This window comes from Sturnus vulgaris, chromosome 7 (genome assembly GCF_052056855.1).
Source record: "Sturnus vulgaris isolate bStuVul1 chromosome 7, bStuVul1.hap1, whole genome shotgun sequence".
NCBI lineage: Eukaryota > Metazoa > Chordata > Aves > Passeriformes > Sturnidae > Sturnus > Sturnus vulgaris.
In genome coordinates, this window is record NC_142249.1 from 32,697,489 (window position 1) to 32,717,644 (window position 20,156).

General features: G+C 38.7%; 1 protein-coding gene across 2 annotated transcripts in view; it reads right to left on the minus strand.

The window, feature by feature from the left end:
- Positions 1–882: 882 nt before the first annotated feature.
- The window catches only part of SNX4 (sorting nexin 4), a 32,360-nt gene continuing 13,086 nt past the window's right edge, over positions 883–20,156 (minus strand). For both annotated transcript variants that reach the window (XM_014871800.2, XM_088168326.1), the window contains exons 6-14: positions 18,416–18,471; positions 13,873–13,945; positions 12,304–12,365; positions 10,755–10,820; positions 6,804–6,893; positions 5,489–5,588; positions 4,598–4,743; positions 3,123–3,237; positions 883–2,780 (exon numbers count right to left, since the gene is read on the minus strand). In XM_014871800.2, coding sequence (XP_014727286.2) covers positions 2,733–2,780; positions 3,123–3,237; positions 4,598–4,743; positions 5,489–5,588; positions 6,804–6,893; positions 10,755–10,820; positions 12,304–12,365; positions 13,873–13,945; positions 18,416–18,471 — 756 coding nt within the window. In that variant the 3' untranslated portion in view covers positions 883–2,732. The remainder of the gene's footprint in view (positions 2,781–3,122; positions 3,238–4,597; positions 4,744–5,488; positions 5,589–6,803; positions 6,894–10,754; positions 10,821–12,303; positions 12,366–13,872; positions 13,946–18,415; positions 18,472–20,156) is intronic.

Consider the following 20,156-nt stretch of genomic DNA (forward strand, 5'->3'; position numbering starts at 1 on the left):
GTTCATAAAACTCTATCTTTCCATTGCAGTTGGCTCTGTCACTCCTGCTACATTTCAGGAACAGACAACAGTAGCAACTAAAATGCACTGACAAGACAAGGTCCAGCTAGTAGTGAGGAAGGTCAGGGATAGCACGAGCAGTGATAATCCACCCAGCAAGGCTTTCTGGGACAGAAGCAGCAGGATCAGCAGATCAGATGATCCAGGCAGGTAAACATTTTCACATACAAGCATTTTATTGAGATTAAATTAAAATGTTCTTCCCACCTGCTATAATTCTCAAGGCACCCATTTTTGATGTTTGCTGAATAACTGGCAAAGTGGAACGAGTTACAGGAGTTAAATCCACACTGTAACTGGAAAAATGCACACTTTGTACATGTACATCTGTCACGTGGGCTCTGTTGCCCATATGGAAATAGCCATTAACTGGCTGGTTTCACCTTAAAAAGTTGAGAAGCTAAAAGATAAGGAGAGACCTTCACAGTTTGCTATGATCCCAAACTACACAGACCACATGCAATGCTTTCCTGGAAAGACAGAAGTAAAAGAAACAAAGTCATTGCAAATTACCCTTAATTTCCCTTTCATATAATTCCTGTCAAATAATGCAAAATGTTTTCAAAAGCATCTTCTCTTAACTAGATGGAGACATACATGAAATTCAGACAGCTGAATTGCAGAAAGCATCTAATTTTGGCCTTAGCACTATGTTCCTACCTACAGGGGAAACTATGCACAATTCACCAAATTTTAAACACCAGTTTGGAGGCTACTTGAGAGCTAAGATGCATAAAACCACTTTCAAGAAATCACACAACAGTTCAGTTTTCAGAATAGGAAAGAGATTTTTTTACAAAAAAAACCCCAACATAACAAAAATATCAAAGAGCAATTTTATTTATCTTATTTGGCACAAAACTTACAAGAACTGTTTTGTTCCCTTCTTAAATTTTAGTACAACTAGCAAGGAAAAAAAAGGCATACTAATACATTTAATGAGCTGTACAGCAGGTGACATGTGGAAAGGAGGCACCAGAAAGATCTACCAAAAATCAAAGTGCATGAAAAATACCTACTCTGAGCGCCTCATGGTATTGTATTAAGGCACCACTCTTTTAGAAGGTTTACTGAATACATCAAGTGTGCAACTTCTTGGTTTGGAATGTGAGAGTCCTTCAGCCTGTATCAGAACCGGATACTGCAACCTCTGAATGGAACAATGTTTCTCCTTGTAGATGTTAAGGGAAGAGACCTCTGTGCCCAACATCATCTCTCAGCCAGACATGTCACTGTCAAATGCTTTGAAAAAGCCAACACAGGTTATCAGAGTACCAGCACTTTACTTCAGAGTTTTAAGCTGTAGTGTGCACCAGACCTGTGCATTCTTTACAATGGCTTTATAAAAGAAAGAAAGGTTGAAACGACAAAAATAACATGGAACATACCAGTAAATACATTTAGATAGTTTTATCAAATGAACATTCAAGGACTTGCTAGAGTATCTCTTAAAAAAAGAAATCTGAATAGTATTATAATCCAAAATAATTAAATACACTTTTAAACAGATTATTACAAAGCTTCCTTCAGGACTAGCAAACAAGTCTGACAAACTCCACAAGACTTCAGGAACTTTCAGTAAGGATGTAGACAAAGCCCAATACTAGACAGTGGTAAGAGATTTTCATAATTTGAAACATTTAATGCAAATCCTGTAACCGCAAATCATGTTTTACAGGTGTGTATATACATACACATGTACACATACACTCACACACACTGAAACATCATTACAAGGGCCAAACAGACACCTTGGTTCATTGTGGGTTCTGCACATCACTGTTCTGAATTATGACAGAAGCTGCACCAGGTTTATTATTTCAGCACCTTCATTAAGAACTATTTGTTTAAGACTCAAACTACTTCAGTTACAGGTGCCACAGGCCAGAATCACACCAAGTGTAAACAGGTTCCAAACAACCAAAGAGAAGTTGCATCTGCTTCTTACCAGCTTTGACTTTGGTTTTTCAGCTCAGCTGGATCACCAGTCTCCTTTACTCACAGGAAGAAGTTTAGTAAGAAATCAATGCCCGTATCAAAACTGAAGTGGGAACCAATAAATGCAGAATAGTTATCAAACCACTGTACAACACCTCTACTGTAGAGAGTTTCAAACATCTCAGGAGTTTGAGACTGCTTAACCTGAACTCTGGAAAAACATATTTCTCTATGGACATGCAAAGGCATTTAAATATGAACTCTAGGCATTACAATATTTCATTTTTTGTTCTCTTACGGTGTAGACCTCGAGAACACAACTATGTGCCCTATTATAAAACCAAATCACCCTTGAGCATTAAAAATTCATAACAGCAAGGGTTGGAAAGAAGGGCATCTGGAAGTGATCTACACATTACAGAGCATGGTGCTTCACAAGTCTCTGAACAGTTTAGTTCATACTTTCTGGGATAACTTTCCCAATACCTTTGTCCCAATACAGAGCTATAGTCTTCAGTAACTCTTTTACCCCTGCATTATTTGCTTACACATATAAAACATGCCACAGAAGTGGCAGTCAGGGCTAAACATTTAACAATATGTCCTTTTCATCCTTTATTAACAATTACATTTATTTCATGATTTGTATGTAAGTCATGTAGCAATGTAACATTGGTGTTATACACTGTGCTTCCGTTCTCTGGCACTTGGAGGAGGAATTCATTTCCAGGTAGTCACATCTTGCTGAAGCATTCCTTTGCATTTGTCCAAACCTGAATTCCCTTTTAAAAGAATAGTTAAAAATCAATAGGTGGGAGTATTTGCAAACCTCATCCACAACTTTCTTCAACAGAAGACTCTACAAAGAAGTTCCATAGAACTTCACAGAAGAAGGCAGAGACCACATTGAAATTGGACCACACTGTCTATTCTATATCTATATTTATAACTACCTCAACATTAACATGTCACTGAGTTCAAGTAGGATGGAGCATGTGGGAGGTTCTATGGTAGTGAGTTCCAATCTTCTGTGACTGCCATGTTCCCAGTTACTGACAGTCTGCATCTGCCCTCCTGCTGACAGGACAAATATACTGGGCCAGCCTTTCCCAAGGCACACTTACCTTTTTGCACATGCTAATCTGCATAACAGCATAGCTTATAAGTGCCTCCTTCAAATCATGATTCTTCTGCTCTTTAAACCGTTCTATGTCAGCCCAGGCACTTTTCACAAAGTCTCTGGAATTTAAAGCAATTATTTCCATTAGTAAGTGTTTTACATGTTCCACCCTCAGCTCTGGACACTCAGCAGAGAAGCTGTATACAAGAGTGCTCCATCTTTCAGTCAGTAAATCAAGTCCTGAAAATATTATGCATCCCTCAGTGTCCTCATTTTACAACTGGCACCACTATTTAATTCTCTACCTTCTTTTTAAGGTTTTTGACCTAGAGTTTCACACGATACATTAGGATGTTTGTTTGGTTTGGTGTTTTGTTCCCAGGAAGCATCACTGCCATAGAACCAGCATAAGTCAGAATATACTTTATTCTTTCAGATTCTGTTGGGGTAACTAATTATCTTTATGCCAACATTCAGCACACAACACTGCATGTTTCTTTTTCAATTGTCAAGTCAGAATCTTTATCTCTTCAGTGTGAAAACTTACTTGTTTGTCAGGATGTGAGACAGTAAAGTACAATAAACATTTAGAATGAAAATTTAACTTGGACAATTCGCTTCAGAAATTAATTTTGTTGATTTGATGATGTATAGTCAGGTCTCCTTAACTAAAATGGAGGCATATATCTGTAATTCATACTTTCATTTGTGCTGGACTAGCATTCACTCGAAAATTGCTTCCAGAGCTACAAAAGCACATCTCCAATACATCTGCCAAAATTATTAAGATATTGCAATTACGGAGTGTCTTGTTGTTTTGAACTATTCATGACCTAGTCTTCTCTCCAGCTCTAATGCTAACATATCAGGAGGTACCACGTTTACCCCTTGTGTTATATGACAGACATGCTTTGACAAAATCCCATTGCTTTAAGAACATTAGTTCCTACTTTTCATTTTTGCATACCTGAAGAAAATTTCATTAGAGCACCAAGAAGCAGATACCCAAAGACAACTCCCCAGACCTTCTAATCTCTTTCAAACAGGAGAAAGGTGTCTCCCATATGAGAAGTTGCAGAATATGGGCTCAGCACCCTTACACATAAACCAAACTAAATACTGTATTTGAAGCAAATCAGCCTTTGACTCTCAGCCTATTCAGCTGCAGACCTCCAAGCCCACCTGCCAAATATATTACTAGTGGAACATAAAAGCATGCAAGTCAGCTATTAGAGTGGGCTCAGTAACTGGGAAAGTCATCAGGTTTTACATAAGCCATACACTCAGACCAGAAGCTAACTGCATGTACTGCACTTTATTTCACAACTTGCAGCTGACAGGAGCTTTTATAGACAGCTCATAAACACCAAGAATATATTAAAAACACTTATAAAATGCAAACACCTTCAAGACCATCCAGTCAAGGACTTTTGCTAAGACAAGCCCTGTGCTTTCTTTGAAACAGTCAAATCCATTTACCTGCCTTCCAGATTTTTAGACTTCAGTTGCTCTTCTCCTTCCTGTATCTGCTCTTCTAGAACCTTTATCTTGGCTTCCCTCTGCTCAGGGGTTTCTTGCCCAAAGAGCTTGCTGGTCATTCCCTTCAGGGAAAAGGTTCTCACAGTCTACAAAAAAACAGGATACTCTAGGTTTGGCATGTCCTGAGCACAGCACATCAGGTGACTTTTATTGGCATTTGTGCTTACTATTTCACTGATTTTTGCTTTAATTTTCATTACATTAATTGATAAGTAGCTCTAGTGACTCAGGTTAGACTAAGCAAAGTGGGGAGGAGGTAATTTGATGTTCAAACACTTGAAGGCTGACAAGGGTGAACTTTCAGAGCAGCCTTCCTAGTGAAGTAGGAAAGAAACTAAGAGAAACAAAAGCCATAAAGACATTTCATAAAGAATATCAGTAGATCCAAGAGCATCATTAAAAATTCTAAAACTGTCAGTTATCATTTCCAGATAATATTTTAGGTAATGTTATCTCCCGTACAAAATGTGCTAACACAACATATCAGTAACACTCACTGCTCAAAAGGTAAAGGAAGTCTTTCAGAAGTCCCAACATCTTCATCTTTAGGATAGAGTTGTCTATAGATAGACTGTTATCCTTCTCCAGTCATACTTACTGCAACCCTTTACTTGCTCAGTATTCAATAAAAGAAGTTTGGCACAAACAGCTTATGTCACCAAGAACCAAGTTACTTTAAACCTCACATGTCTCCAGCTCATATGATACCACTTCTCAAAAGCAGCAGCCAGCATGCTGGTGCCATTTAAATATCATTCTAAGTAACTTGGCTCAAGTAAAAAATAAATTCAGAAAGAGGCATCTTGGAGAAGAAAGTGGAAAAAGACTCACTCCTGTTGCCAGCTCCTCACACTGCTGTTTCTTAGATGTTAAGTCCTGTGCAGCCATTTCCAAATCATATTGCATTAGTTCATGCTTCCTGCAAACTGCCCTGTAAAGTAAGTAATGATAGATCTGTCACGAAATACTTTGTTTTGCTACGTTTCCCTCCATTTACACTTTACAAATAGCATCATGTTTTGTTTGTTTTTGACAGGAAGCACCTCTAATTATTCATCTAGCCTAAATTCAACAGCCCTATCACAGGCTGCATAACTCTGCAAATGCTGTAGTAAACTTTGGATCAAAGTATAAACAAAGTGTTTAATAAAACAGCATTCTGCTTCTTTTTTTAGACTCATTTCAAGATACACTCAGCAATACAAGACCCAACATCTTCTTAAGGACACCACTGTAATTTAAATTCAAAATACATTATAGAAATAACACAGCTTTGATAGATTGCTGCTGTGACAGGTACCATCTCTAGGTATCTTTTGTCAACCACTCATAAAATTCATCACATTTTCTGTCTTAAACAATGAAACAAAAAACTGATTCTAGACTCATACAGTGCCTTTCATCTGGAAAAGAGGAGTTTCCTCTGACCACCTGCAGTAACTCCCAGTCCTGTGTGGGCTGATGATGCTACATCCGTACTCCACAGCTGGATGCACATTTGTCTCCCAGGAGAGGCTGCCAGTGCTCCAGGTTCCCACACAGCAGCCCTCGCACTCGCCAACCCAATTCTCTGCTGGACCTCTCCAAGAGGTTCAGAGCCAACCCTTGCAAAGCACAACAGCTTTAAGCACAGCCTTGCAGCATAAAGCAATTTGCTTTTGTGTACATTTTTGTTAGGGGTGACTGTTTGACAAAGACTAACATAAAACAAAACAAAATACACAACAATGTGCAGCAAATGAAAGTTGTACTGGGCACTTTTAAAGTTCCTGGAATTTATAATGGCTGTAGCAGCTCTGTTTGGCCTATCTCATTTGAAAGCTGGAGCTTTCAGCATATTGGGGCACTATTACACCAAAAGCCAAGGAAACAGTGGAACTAGGGGAATAAACAGCATTTTCTTCCATAGTATACAGATTTTAACATTTCTCTCTTTTCACTACTGATCAAACCAGTTCTAATTTGTATTGCCACTCACATGGTAATCAAGTTAAAGTAAGCAGATTAAGAAATAACATGGAGACTCCACAAAGAGGAATTTCCCCTTCTCAGAGAACACAAGAGAATACCAGACTAAATTAAGCATCAACATCACATTAGAGAAAAGGACTACAGCTTCCTTTGAGCTCCAGACTTCTGTACATACCGCAGTGCTTCTGCATAGAAGAGATATTCCTTCAGCTGATCTGCATAGTGCTCTTCTTCTTCCAGTATGTCATCAATAGAAGCTGCATATCTAGTGAAAAGCAGCCACAGTTAAAGGTAAACTTACTGATTAATTTAACCTTTAAGGATACACATTCAGTAACAAGGGAGAACACCAGTTTGACAGAAACACCCATGACAAAGAGCAAAGAGCACTTCCAAAAAGGGTTTTTCTTTTGTTTTTAATTAAACTCTGAATCAGCTAATGTCAACATTCCCTTGGGCCCGCTTTTTTGGTTGTTACTACAATTAATCTTCTGACAAGTACAAAACCTATCATAAGTCTCCTGCTGAAGATGAGACAGCTTTTCCCACAGGGAAAAAAAAAACAAAACCTTTTTATTCCTTTTCTTCAGTGGACAGTCAATAGGCAGCACCAAGACAAAAAAAAAAAAAAAAGATACAGTGCAAAAGAAATCCTTCAAGGCTTAAAGCATTAAGGGACAGGAATGTGAACACCACACCTTCACTGTTTTCATGGCTTGTTATTCAGCCTGAGTACAAGATAACTCACAGGGATGCCCTGAACACCACAACATTAAGTCACTTCATCTCCTTCAAAGTCTATAACTTTGTCTGCTGTGTAAGTCAGGCATTTTAATTCATAGCAACAGGAAGTTTAACCCTCCTTTCAGGGAGAAACCTGAACTACAAAGGCTTGGACCAAATCTGAAGCTCTTGCATTCAGTAAGAGTTTTGTTATTTAGGCTGAGGTCTCCTACAAATGGCAAAAAGCACTTAATTTTTCTAGTTGATACTGCTTATTTGACAGTATTTAGTGTGTTCTTGCTAACTAAGGTGACTGTCTTGGACAGATTTGCAGGGACAGGCCTACAGCTAAGAGGTAACTGCACATCTCACTTGGCACAGCCACAGAAATGAGATTCCTCTGTAGTCTGGCACTCAGGGCATGTGCCACTGGAGATAACCAGGATGAATGAGATCCCACACAAATACCTTCATCTATTCTGCTAACTCGTCTGGATTCTCAGCTATGTGGCAATCTCTCGCACATCTGCAGGCTCTCTGAAGTGAGCATGTGTCCATTCTTCTCTAGCAACCAGCACAACGTGACCCAAATGCTAATTATAGCACCTCTTGGCTTTCAAGATTTTGCAAAATCTTTGCATTTTTCCTTTTCCCCCTGTGCCTCTCCAGTAATTGGCTCTCTGGAAGAAGTGGCAGAGTCTCAAGCTGAAAGGGAACCAGTAATATGAATTTGCGAAGTTTGCAAGTATGATGAGTTGTTTTGATGCTCTGTGAAATCAAAGACATGGCACATCCAGGAAAAGCCCTACCAAGGCTCTTGGTGATGAATAAATGTAACATATGAAGTGGTCAGCAACAGTAGACCAGTTTAAGCAGAAGGGATTAAAAAACAGGGCGAACAAGAATTCATATTATGAATCAAAGTAAGGAATAAGTCAAAACTGTTGAAAAATGCACTTGTTCTGAAAAAATCCTGCAGCCACACAGGTCATAAATGGCTTACCCTATTTTAAGTTCTGCAGTGCAATAATTTTAGTATAGTGGTTAGATTTCTCAGGGCAGCAGATGGACCACATTTCATTTTCAAGTATGATCTAAGTTTAGAGCACTGTTAGAGCTCATCTGTGGCAGATCAACTCTCAGAAAAGAACCTCAAAAACTAACAACCAAAAAAATCTCACCAAACAAAATCCTACCTTACCTAGAAGGTTTTTATAATGAGTTTGATTTGAGGGCAAAAAAAAATGTAATAAGACAAGATGCATTTCTGACTGCCTAAACTTAGGCAAACTAGAGAAAGTGTTAAGGAGAAACATTGCAGTAAGTTCTAGATGGTCTCACTCTTTTTGTAAGCTGTCAACTTAACACTTGTTTTCGTTTAGACTGGTTCAATATATAATGACAGTCTAGTTGATACAGAGATAAAGGGTCACTCATTAATGGAATAAAGGACAGAAGTCAAAAGTCTGGCATTTTTTCCTTTTATCTTTTAAATGCTAGTTATAGCCATTCACTCCAACTTACTCAGCATACTGTCACTTTAGCAAGCCTCATCTTGTAATCAAGCACACACACCCAGAGAAGCTTTGGGGTGTCTTCTCCAAACTTTTAGCAGTTATAGATCATACTAACCAATAACAACTCAAAAGCTTAAATAAACATCTAGTAAAGACTACAGCATATGGGGTAGAGAGAATAATTAAATCAGTTTTGAAGTTTAACATCTATATTAGGCAACCTTCTAGAAGTAGCTTTTTGTAGCAATAAATTCCTGCCTGATGTTATGGGAATGGTAACTGAACTGGTAAGTTATACTTTAAAGAGATCATGGATATGAACCTCACTGCTAGGAGACCACATGGGTCACTGAATGAGTTCCTGAACCTCACAACTGCTGCTTCTTGCTTGATTGTAATCACTAAGGGATTACTGTTGTACAAGAGTGCCAGAGCAGAGGAGATGACAGACAAAGAAAGCTACCTCAGACTCCATGCAGTGAATAGAATTACCCAGAATAGCTGTTACCCACTGCCATTACTCTGGATCTTTAGTACTGTATTACAGACAGAAATATTAAATATTATGGGTGTTTGAGAGGGTTCAGCCTCCTGCCTCAGAAGTGAGACAAGCTTCTTTTAATTGGTTATGCATTTCCAGGTGTTTGACATTTTGGTGTGGTGTATCTGAACCACTGAAAATGTAGGTGTGATTCTTAACTTCACTGTATCATACCAAGTTTTCACAATCTCTTCAATTCCTGCCTACCACAGTAGGTGCTTAACACTGTATTCCACCCCTACTTCAATTATTTTTCTTCTGAAAGCAGAATGCATTCTCCATTGGTTTATTCTCACCAGAGCCTTCTGCCTTGAAAATATTACAGCTTTTCTTGTATGGAAACCACCCCATTAGACAAAACACAGAACGGTAAACAAATTATTCAGAAGTGGTCCAATTCTTAAAGATTTGATAAAAGCAGAATTACTCTAAAGAACCTCAGGGCATGGCTTTTCAAACCCTTCCACTTGGCAAGGCCAGTAACAATTAACCTGCTAACTTGCCACCAGCAATAACAATCAGGCAGTAATACATATGTAAATCTGCCCTATAAACTAAACCTGAGAACTTTATTTCCACAGGAATTACTATTTATTGGTAAAAATATTGCATGAAGTGTCAAACAACTTCCATCTCTTGGTGGAGTTGTTACTTATCTGTTGTGTGGGATTACAGAAGAGGAATCAGAGTGGTAAGAAATGCTGTTTCACTTGCTCTATGTGGCTACCTGAAAAGCAGAAGCCATGAGCTTAAAATACCACTTCTGTGAGCACTCCCAAGTGCTAGACTCTTATTTTGAAGGCTGTGCTTCACATACTCTGCCAAATGACTCTAAAGATGCAAGAGAGAGCATTCTTTATTATATCCAGTCAGTGTTTGTTTCAAGAATCCACTGGAGTTTTGGTGCTGATTAATTAAATTTCTTAACTCCCTGTAATTAAGTCCAAATCTGTGTGCCATCTACCGCATGGTACAAAATGCTGCTATCAAAACCAAATGGATCTCATCAGCTCTGTAGTACATTAAAATTGTGTTCCACCAGTTTCTGGCATAGTAGCTTAAAAGAAAAACTGGAAGGATTCCAAACACTTCTACAATTTCAAAATAATAATAAAAAAAGAAACCCCTCTGGTTCTCCTGAGGCTTTTTGAGCTACTTAATACAGTATATGGATGCTAAAACTGTGCCTGCATCCAAGGCACAGAAACACTGTATACCTAAAAACAACGCACCCCCAACTTTCTTGGTACTCATATGTACTTTGGGATTGAGGGAAAAGAGAGGAAAGAGGGAGAGTTCCACATCTGGCTTACATCAAACTATCAGATATTCAGTCAGTACTTACACATCCATGTGGTGGCCAGCACTCTGCAACCCATCCCCCATCTCCTTCTCTATTGCACTCCACTCACTGTAGGAAAAACAAACGAGAAACAACATCACACATGAAGGGTAAGGGAAGTTAATAAGCTGCATCCTGTATATAGTTTCTTTCCAGGTGACACCTGAATGGAAACTGCCTCAAAGTTAGATTTGGTCAAAGTGGGTTTTTTTCTTTAAGGAACAGCACTGACAATGTGACGAGGTCATTTATGGCACTCTGTAAAACAACTGTCCCTAAATTCATCATCACAAATATTATTAGTTTGGGATGGATTTTGAGCATAATCTTGTTTAGTGTTTAAATAGCTGAAACTCAATTTAAAACAAAATCAAACAAACAAAACCAAACCACCAAGCACTTAATATAAATGGGACAAGGAACAATGACGAACTTTCTGAAATACATTTTGGACTCACCAAGAATATACTAGTCTTTCCAGACTTACAGGATAGAAGATAGAGAAGCATCTCATTCCAAAAACCAAAGGGTGGGATTTGACTTTTGCAAGCATTTTATTTCTCCTGAAACTATTCGATGTATGTAACTTTATATTTTCATACTAGACTCCTGTTTAGTTCTATTCATTTAAAAAAATTTCCAACTTGCAATTGTCTCAACTACCTATTTACATGAGAGATATTATTTAGATAAAAAAGCAACAGAGCTACAAAAAGGATAGCAAAAGACTTGTTCTGGACATCCTAGTATGTACTCTGCCATTTTAATTGTGTTCTCAGCTTTGAGAAATCTTATGAGTTCTTAGTTGCAAGAATTACATACACAACTCTTTTTACAAGGGAAAAAGAGGTTCTCATTATATTTCACACAATTTATGTGTAATGCATCTATTCTGTCCTTCACTTTTTCATAAACATTCTACTCTGCTGATGTTGATATTTGTTTGTCTTTGTGTTATTACAGAACTACACCTAATTTCATTTTAAAACTCCCAATGAGAAAGACATCTGCAATCCATTAACCCAGAGAATTAAATTTAGCACTTGAACAGTGTGTAGAAGCAGGAGGTTTCCCTTAACCAGAAGTTTAGATTCTTGAATTCTCCAGTGAGATGGAAAACTTGAGCATGCAATTCCCTCATATAAATCAAAAAAACGATTGGCAAATTCACTTCTAAAAGCCACTAAAATTGGATAGATACAATTGTTGATTTTTATCCATTACAAGAACCTAGAAGCTTTTACAGAGACAACTGCATGAAGAATAGTGAATTATTTTCTGAACAAACAAAATGCCAACGCAGCAGCAGAAGGCCCAAAGGTCTGGTACAGAAAGCAAAAAGCTGTAGTCTTCCACGAGAGACTGAGCTCATCAGATCCTGAGATCTCTGCATGCAGCACAGAAATATCATTAGCACTGCAATACAGAGTTTTTCAAGACAGACCATGAAATGTTTCAAACATGCTTTTCAAAAGCATAACAACACAACCAAGAAATACCCTTTTCTCTCCTCATAACTATGTATGTATGTAAAACCTGGATGAACTCTTACCTGAATACTCTTCCATAGTTGCCATGGACTTTATAGACACCATAAAGCCGGTCTGCTACCCTCTAAAACATTTTAGAGACAAGTTTAGGTCATCAACATGAAGTGCAATTGCTTTGTGAAAACCCATACACATACTCCAAGCTAAAGCCCTAATGTTCTTACACAGGTAAACAAGATTAGACCTAAATCTAACATAAGCCACTACTGAAGAAAAAAAAAATCAACAGCATTAAGTCCTGGAAGACTGAAGTCACAATCAAGGCTATGTTGAAAAGTAGCATTTCAAATCTATCTTTGGAAGTGCTCATTGATAGGATATGTCTGTGGAGACCATAATCAAGATCCCTTAAGTTTTTGATAACCAAATATAAGGTATTCTTTATCCAAATAATGCCAAGCTTATGCACACACTTGTTTAAAGTGAGAAGTCCATCTTGGTATCAATACTGTAGGGAAACCTTCAGTAGAATTCTAACAAGTGACTTGATTTTTCCACCCGAGTGAACTGAGGGAAAGGAAACGAGCTATCCACTGCAGAACTCATTGCTTGAGCTAGAGGTCATTTCAGCTGTTTGGAGTGCCTATACCTGCTGCAGCCAGCACTACAATGCTGGCAAAGCCTCAGAAGAGAAGACATGTGTACACTCTGAAGTGTGAGTTGTAATCCAGATAATGCCCTTGGAATAGTGATGTAGCAATGAATGAGAGTGAAGTTCTGCACCAGCTGCCATTGTTATTATTATGTCTGTCACAGCAGCAGTAAAAAAGGAAACATAAACAAATTGCCCAACAGATCTCACACACACAACCCTGAGAAAACAGTACTGCCTGTAGAACACCACTCTTGAGAGTGATTAATTCTCTCAAGAATCTGAGTTTAACAGAGCAATCCATTACTGTGCTCTCTGCTGCACAAGTCCATTGAAAATTAAATCCCTGCTGAACATACTAAAAAGAAGTATCACACTCTCATTATTGGAACTGTAATCTCCTATTTCCTTTTTGTGTTTTTAAAAAATAACAACCTTCCACTCTCAACCCATGGAGTATCTTAATGCATGACATAATTGTTGTCATCATTAGAAATACTATTATTCATTGCAGATCAATGAACAAGACCAAAAAAGAAAACACATACTGGGAAGCATAAAGGATTCATATTACAAGCTCAGGAAAACAATTATATCTGACCAGAAAACTGTGTTTTGAGGTCCTTCCCAAATCAAACATTCAGCAAAAGCAACTTGTCTGCTGAGTAGAGAGAAGCAGACGCCTCGATCCTCTTTAAAGCACCTCCCTGCAATACGTGACTGTCACAGGACAGGGCAGATTATCATTGTGCACTGTCAAACCCAACCATCATATCTGGAATTCCTTCCCCCTCCCAAATCTGTACAAAGTCAGTGCCCTCACCTCTTGCTGTCTCCTGCTCCACACTCCGGAGACAGACTCCCTCAGGCAAAACTGCCCTTATTCTAGAACACATATACCCTTCTCTTGACTAAACAAGAAATAGTGCCTTATAAATAAATCATACTATTTGTCACGACACACATGGGAAATACTTACAGCTCTGACTCGCAGAAGGTGTGATATGACAGACTGCAGTTCATCGCTGTAGTGTTTTAGCTCAGTAAATCTCCTGGGAGCAGGAAGCAGATAGTACATCATTAACCATCATGAAAGCAAGCTTTCACAGCATGCACAATAGAGCCACAACCCTGCAGCCAGCAACACGGAGCCTGGATTGTGTTGGAGTGGAATTAGCTGAAGACTCCTAAAGAAGTGACTGCTGAGTTTAATTTCCCTAAAGTGAGCAAACATCCCAACACTTGCATGACTGTTGTTTTTGAAAAGCAAATGTTGAAGGCTCAGATCGAATTAAGAGATAAAATTTTATGAAATAAGAGTAGTTAGCTGAAGTTATTACATCACTGTTTTGTTGTTGGGGTTTTTTGATGGGATTTATAAAAGCAAGGGTTAGTGAACAGGAAAGCTTCAAACAAATATAAAGCCAAAATCTGCTGAAGTATATTTCTCAATAAAAGCATGTTTACATTTCTGACCTGACAAAGACACTTTACTTTCAAGCTGCCTCTATCCAGTTTTGGGCACAGCTTTTCAGGGGTTCAAGGAAGCATTCACAATTACATTTCCCCCAAGGCTAATCTGTGCAGTAACTGTAACCTGTGAAATCCTATTGAGACTTGTGCCTGCACAGGAGTCATGTATGGCTGAAGGCCATCAAATCGCTACATCTCAACAAGGTACCAGACAGGGAAGCCATTGCAAGTGACATGTGCACACTGCTGGCTTGTCACTTCTGGAGAAGAGGCATTTTATCAGCCAGCCCAGTTAGGCTTTACAGGCAATTTAAATTGATACCTTTAGCTCTTGTTAAATAACAAAGGTGAATCGTTTGCCACAGCTTTGCTAGTGACAGGTAACCAATTAAACCACAGCAACAGCCTCTTGTGTACACATAAACTCTCCCTGCTACACACAAGTCTAGCTCATGACCTACTTTGGTACACAAGAATACATTTATTTCATCCAGATGGGAAGCCAGAAACAGCTTTACCTAAATTACTAAACAATGATCTGAAAATAAACACAGAAGAATGCAACTAGAATTAAAGAATGAGAGACTGAAATTAGCGTTCCAGGTTGATGTTCAAGAATAAAAAAAAACTTCATCCCTCCTCCCACTGCAGGCACACAGTCAGGCTTTGTATTTCAGAATAGCTTGTACCCAAGAGGTCTTACTGAAATGAGTTGGGTCACTTGTTTTGGATGACCAAGTATGAAATTCCAGGGTTTTTCATTTAACACCTCTTTTTCCCCTGTCAGGAAATCTTCCCCTAAAATATTCCCATCCTTACATTCAGGAAGTAAAAGCTTTATTATGACTTATAATATTTTTGATTTCCAAGTAGCATTTTTATAGTATTATGACACACACAGAGTTAAAGTACATAAAAAGATTTAAAAGTTAGCAGAGAAAATGTGTGGGGAAAAAGAAATGTAGTCACTGATCTGCACAGCAGGATTTAGAGAGCAATCTTTTCAGTTTACACTTTATAAAATATGCACCAGGGCTGCATGTCAGACAGCTGCAGACACGTACAGTGAAGATATTTGAAATAATTGAACTAAAAACAAAAGATTAAAAAGCATGCCTGCAGCTCAGGAAGACTCCCCTTTCCACTCCAGAAATTTATAATGGAAAGTTTTATTTATCCTGTTTTGCCACAAGAAACGTTTTAGGAATGCTGTACTCCCTGAAGGCAAGAGTCAAGAACCTAGGAGGATTTTCAGTATCCTGGCCTCCAGCAGCAATACATCTTCTCTCACACCAATTCCTCCTCAATTAAAAAAAATAATTTTTAAAAATTACTACTTCAGAATCAAGCTGTCTTCTATTTTATCTCATAAAAGCATAAATCAAAGTGCTGCTATTTTTCTCCCAGTCTTCTGTGAAGGTTGAAAATTTTACAAATATTATTTTCTGGAAAAACTGTTTTTAAGAGATGGTGTTGCAGATCAAAAGTGTATTTCTCAAGTATTTGCTTAAGTCTTACTCATTGTTCATGTAAAAAAAAAGTTACATAATTATAAAGTAATTTTAAACAGAGCTCAGTGAGGCAGACAAAGGGATGTTTACTTTCCAGTGTATCCTAACAGTAGAAGCGTGAAACTAGGCATAGTTTTGGCACGCAGTAACTGAGGCTTTTTCTAACTAGCACTTTTCACTTGGTTTTACTGGTTCTGCAACATTAGCAACAATCTAGATACTTAACTGAGCTATTAAATAGAACTTGAGACACAAATGAAGAACTGATTGGGTCACACGGGTGTAGGAACACCAGCAGGTCTCTCAAAAATACCTTTTATGATACTGGCAAAAAAAAATCCTTTACAGTAGACAGCATTTCAGTGTAAGTTGTTTACTTTGTGCATTTTACTCAGCAGTAATCCTCCCTGCATCAGGGCAGGCAGTGCCATTGTCCTGTTTTGTGATGAGAGATACTACAAGAACAGAACTTTTCACTAAAAAACAAGGCACTTGTCCAAATAAGCAGACAAAAAACCAGAGAGCTACTTAAAAAAAAGTCCGCCTTAGGAAAGGCTTTAGTATTTTCTAAAGAAACCTTCCATCAAAACCCAAGAGCTATGGTTTTGATTAAACCCAGAAAGAGAAAGAAAGAATGGGTGAATGAGGCCAAATCAGAGAGGTTTGCAGTAGATACAAATTTACCTCTGAGTACCAGAATACCATATTTTTATCACCATTTAATTCCACCATTGAAATTATAAACTGGTCCCCACAGAAGGTTTGGTTTCCAGTCTATATTTGACCTCGAAGAGCAGCCTCGTTTCAGCTGCATGAGACTCCTCATGTTGCCAAGCTGACGAGTGCAGCTCCACGGCAATCCCAACTGGGAGCTGCAGCTATTCCTCACCTGATGAAAGCCTACACTTCACACAGCAGTCACACCTTTTGTTTCAGCAAGGTGAGCTTGCTGAACCACTTCACCAGCCAGCCACACAAAAGCACCAAAGGTAAAGCAGAGGGGCCAGGCATCACATTCCAGGCAGCTCAAGCACAGGTGTGCTGGGCAGAGCAAGGCACTGTGCCTCCTGTTAGAGCCACACATGCTACGGCAGAAGGCAAACAAACAACAACTTCTGCTCATCAGTTATTTGTTAAACTATTTGTATCCCCAAGTGCAATTTGGAAGTTATGTAGCTGGCAGAATACAACAGAAAACATGTGCCATCTCTCAAATGCTTTGAAGGCTCTACCAAGGAACACACACTCGAGGACTGTTTTTGTTACAAGCCCTTTCCTCATGTTTTCCTTGTATTAACCCTTTTTCTGCTTTTTAACAAGCTGCTTCTCACAACAGCTTTGATTTCTGAAACATTGTTACCTCAAAAGATAACAAGGATGCTCCTTAAACAGTCTTGCCCACCTGTGCCTACAGTCAGACTTCTGGAAGTTTACCTGCTGTGAGAGCAGGAAAAGATAACTCCTACTGGCCACAGAGGAAGATGACTGAGGATGAAGCATTCAAACAAGGGACCATTTTCACCTGCAGATACAGAGAATTGCTGTCTTCCAATCTCATTCTTGAATGTAATCCTTTATATTAAACCCTGGCTAAAAGCTTCCTGGCTGCCATAGAAGGCCCTAAAAACAAGCACAACAAAAAAGGAGGGACTGGACCAATTCACAAGTTAAGCGTATGAAGAGGTTCAGAAAGGTATGTATGTACCCTCTAACATCCTTAACACAATGCCCACAGATTCTATGGAACAGACAACAGGAAGCAGTCAGGAACAGGGGCTCTCTCCAGGGAGCATCTCCTGGTGCCACTGCTGGACATCAAGTGCACCCAGAAGGGCACTTTGCACCAGTATCCATGGCCTGTGCATGGCAAACAGCATCTCTCAGCTCCATCGCTGCAAGCTGATCCTTCTAAACCACTGCAGAAGAAGAAACTCCCATTTTACCTTTCCCACATCACCAAGGCTGTGATAAACCTCCCACTATACACACTGACAATTCTGAGCAGTTTTTCCACCCAGCAGAGCTCTGTATCAGAGCTCTGTAAACTTCAACAGAGCTGAACTGACCTCTGGACTTCCAAAAGCATCTGTGAAAATTGGCAGCTTGGAGAGAACTATGAACTGCAACACCAGGGTGTGTGCATCCAGAGCTGTACACTAGCAGACTTCTGGAAAGACCAACTATCAATCTGTATTCTGTTCATGCTTGGAAAGATTTCTTGAAAACAAATATTAAGAGGGTTTTTTTCGGAGTCTGGTTTTGAGGGGGTTTCTTGTCCCTTCGTTTTAGTCTAGCTAAAATGAAATACTCGTTTTACATAAAGTGATGGAATTTTTCTGAATGTTTCCTGCTTCTGGAGGCAGGATTTATCAAATCTTTTCACACTAGCTCTTTACTGGGCTTCTGTTAAGATTTGAAGTGCAGAAAGATAATTTTTCTTTTCTGAATTTATACTAAAGAGATAGAATATTCTGTCACCTGAAGTTATAGTTGTAACTGAAAAAGGGAAAGGGAGGGAAGAAGGATGTGGAATCTTACTTGTCTGGGTTTTTCACTCTGAATGTTGCATTAAGAGCTTTTAATCTGGAATCTGCCTGGAAAAGGGGAAAAAAAGCTTTGTTAATTTAATGCAATTGAATTTCAGTGACAAAAAACCTCAGCCTCCTGGCAGCACCATTACTGCAACGTCCTGCCTTCATGGTATATTTAAATCTTCAAACATTCAACAAGTTGACACCAGCTGCCCTGAATGTCAGATATTTTTATTAAAAAGTAAAAAAACTATGCTATTTTTGTGAATATGATGTAAACAGTAACCACTAAAATAAAGCTGGTATAATCCAAGTCCCACAAAAGTAGTCCCTTCTTAAAATGCTGCACAAATCATGGAGTTAAGATACACAACCTCACATTCTTTTTAGATGAAGTAATTAGGTAACTTAAAACCATATGGACAAGCTATTTTATATTTCTCAAACCAAGTAAAACCAGTGGTAGTGTGACCTCTATATGCTCTTTATTACCAGGAACACTTCCCCAGTGAAATCAAAATCTTATATATGTTGTTCTCTTACTTTTTATGACTTGCTTTACAGAAAATATGTAATTTGTATATCAGAATACAGCCCTTTTTAATGCAACGTTCTTCTCTATAGTAGAGCATATATAAATCTGTACAGAATAAAATTCAATACCTAATTACAAAGGTAATTGACTGCTTTGGTTTTTGAGACATTGGTTTACCAACTACTGCAACAGTAGTATTGAATGTTTCTAAGGAGATGGAGGGGTTTTTTTTCCAGTTTATTGAATATTAAAGTGTGCAATGAGAATTTACTCCTCGTAAGACACCAACACAGGTTGAGAGATCCCAGCCTCATCCACGAGCTCCACATCACTACAACTCTTCATTCCTACAAATGCATTTTACACACAGCTCACTCAGGGCTCATCTGTACTAAAGAAAAATGCCAATTGTGGGTAAATGGCTGGAGTTTCCTTTTGATCAAAACATCTTTCTTTTCAGTAAATGGAAAATAAATCAGCACACCTTGCAAGGTGTATAGATTTCCTACAGTGTACTCCTTTAGCTAACAGGCTGGGCCACAGCTGCAAGCAGTAATTTACTTCAGCAGTACTTGTTAGTGCTGGTATATGACAAAATATTTTGTGCCCCATTACAGAAAACTCAGAGCCTGAAGAGTTATTTTGAATTTGTCAGTGAAGGGAACACAGTGTCTTCCCAAAATAAGAACAGAGTCTGTCCTTTAGAGTCCTTGTAATAGCCTCTACAGATAAAACAGGCACAGTCTGAGACTGTTTCACCTCCCACTACATTTGGGCTGAGCAGAAGATACACCATACATAGCCTAGAGAAAAGCAAGTTCAGGGGAAACCTTATTGCTCTCCACAATAACCTGAAAGGAGGTTGTAGTGAGGTGGATGTTGGTCTCTTCTCCCACATAACAAGCAGTAGGACAAGACGAACCAGCCTCATGTTGCTCCAGGGGAAGTTCAGATTGAATGCTAGGAAACCTTTCTTTACCAAAAGGATTGTCAAACAGGATCAGGCTGCCCACAGAAGTGATGGAGTCACCATCCCACGATGTGTTTAAAAGATATGTTGATGTGGCACTCAGGGACATGGTTTAGTGGTGGATTGGTGGCAGAGTCAGGTTAAATGTGGCTGTTCTTCCAATGACCAAACCACCAAAACAAAGTATAATCCACAAACCAAAAGGTAAGGGAACAAAACCCTCCAGGCGAAGACTGACTGACA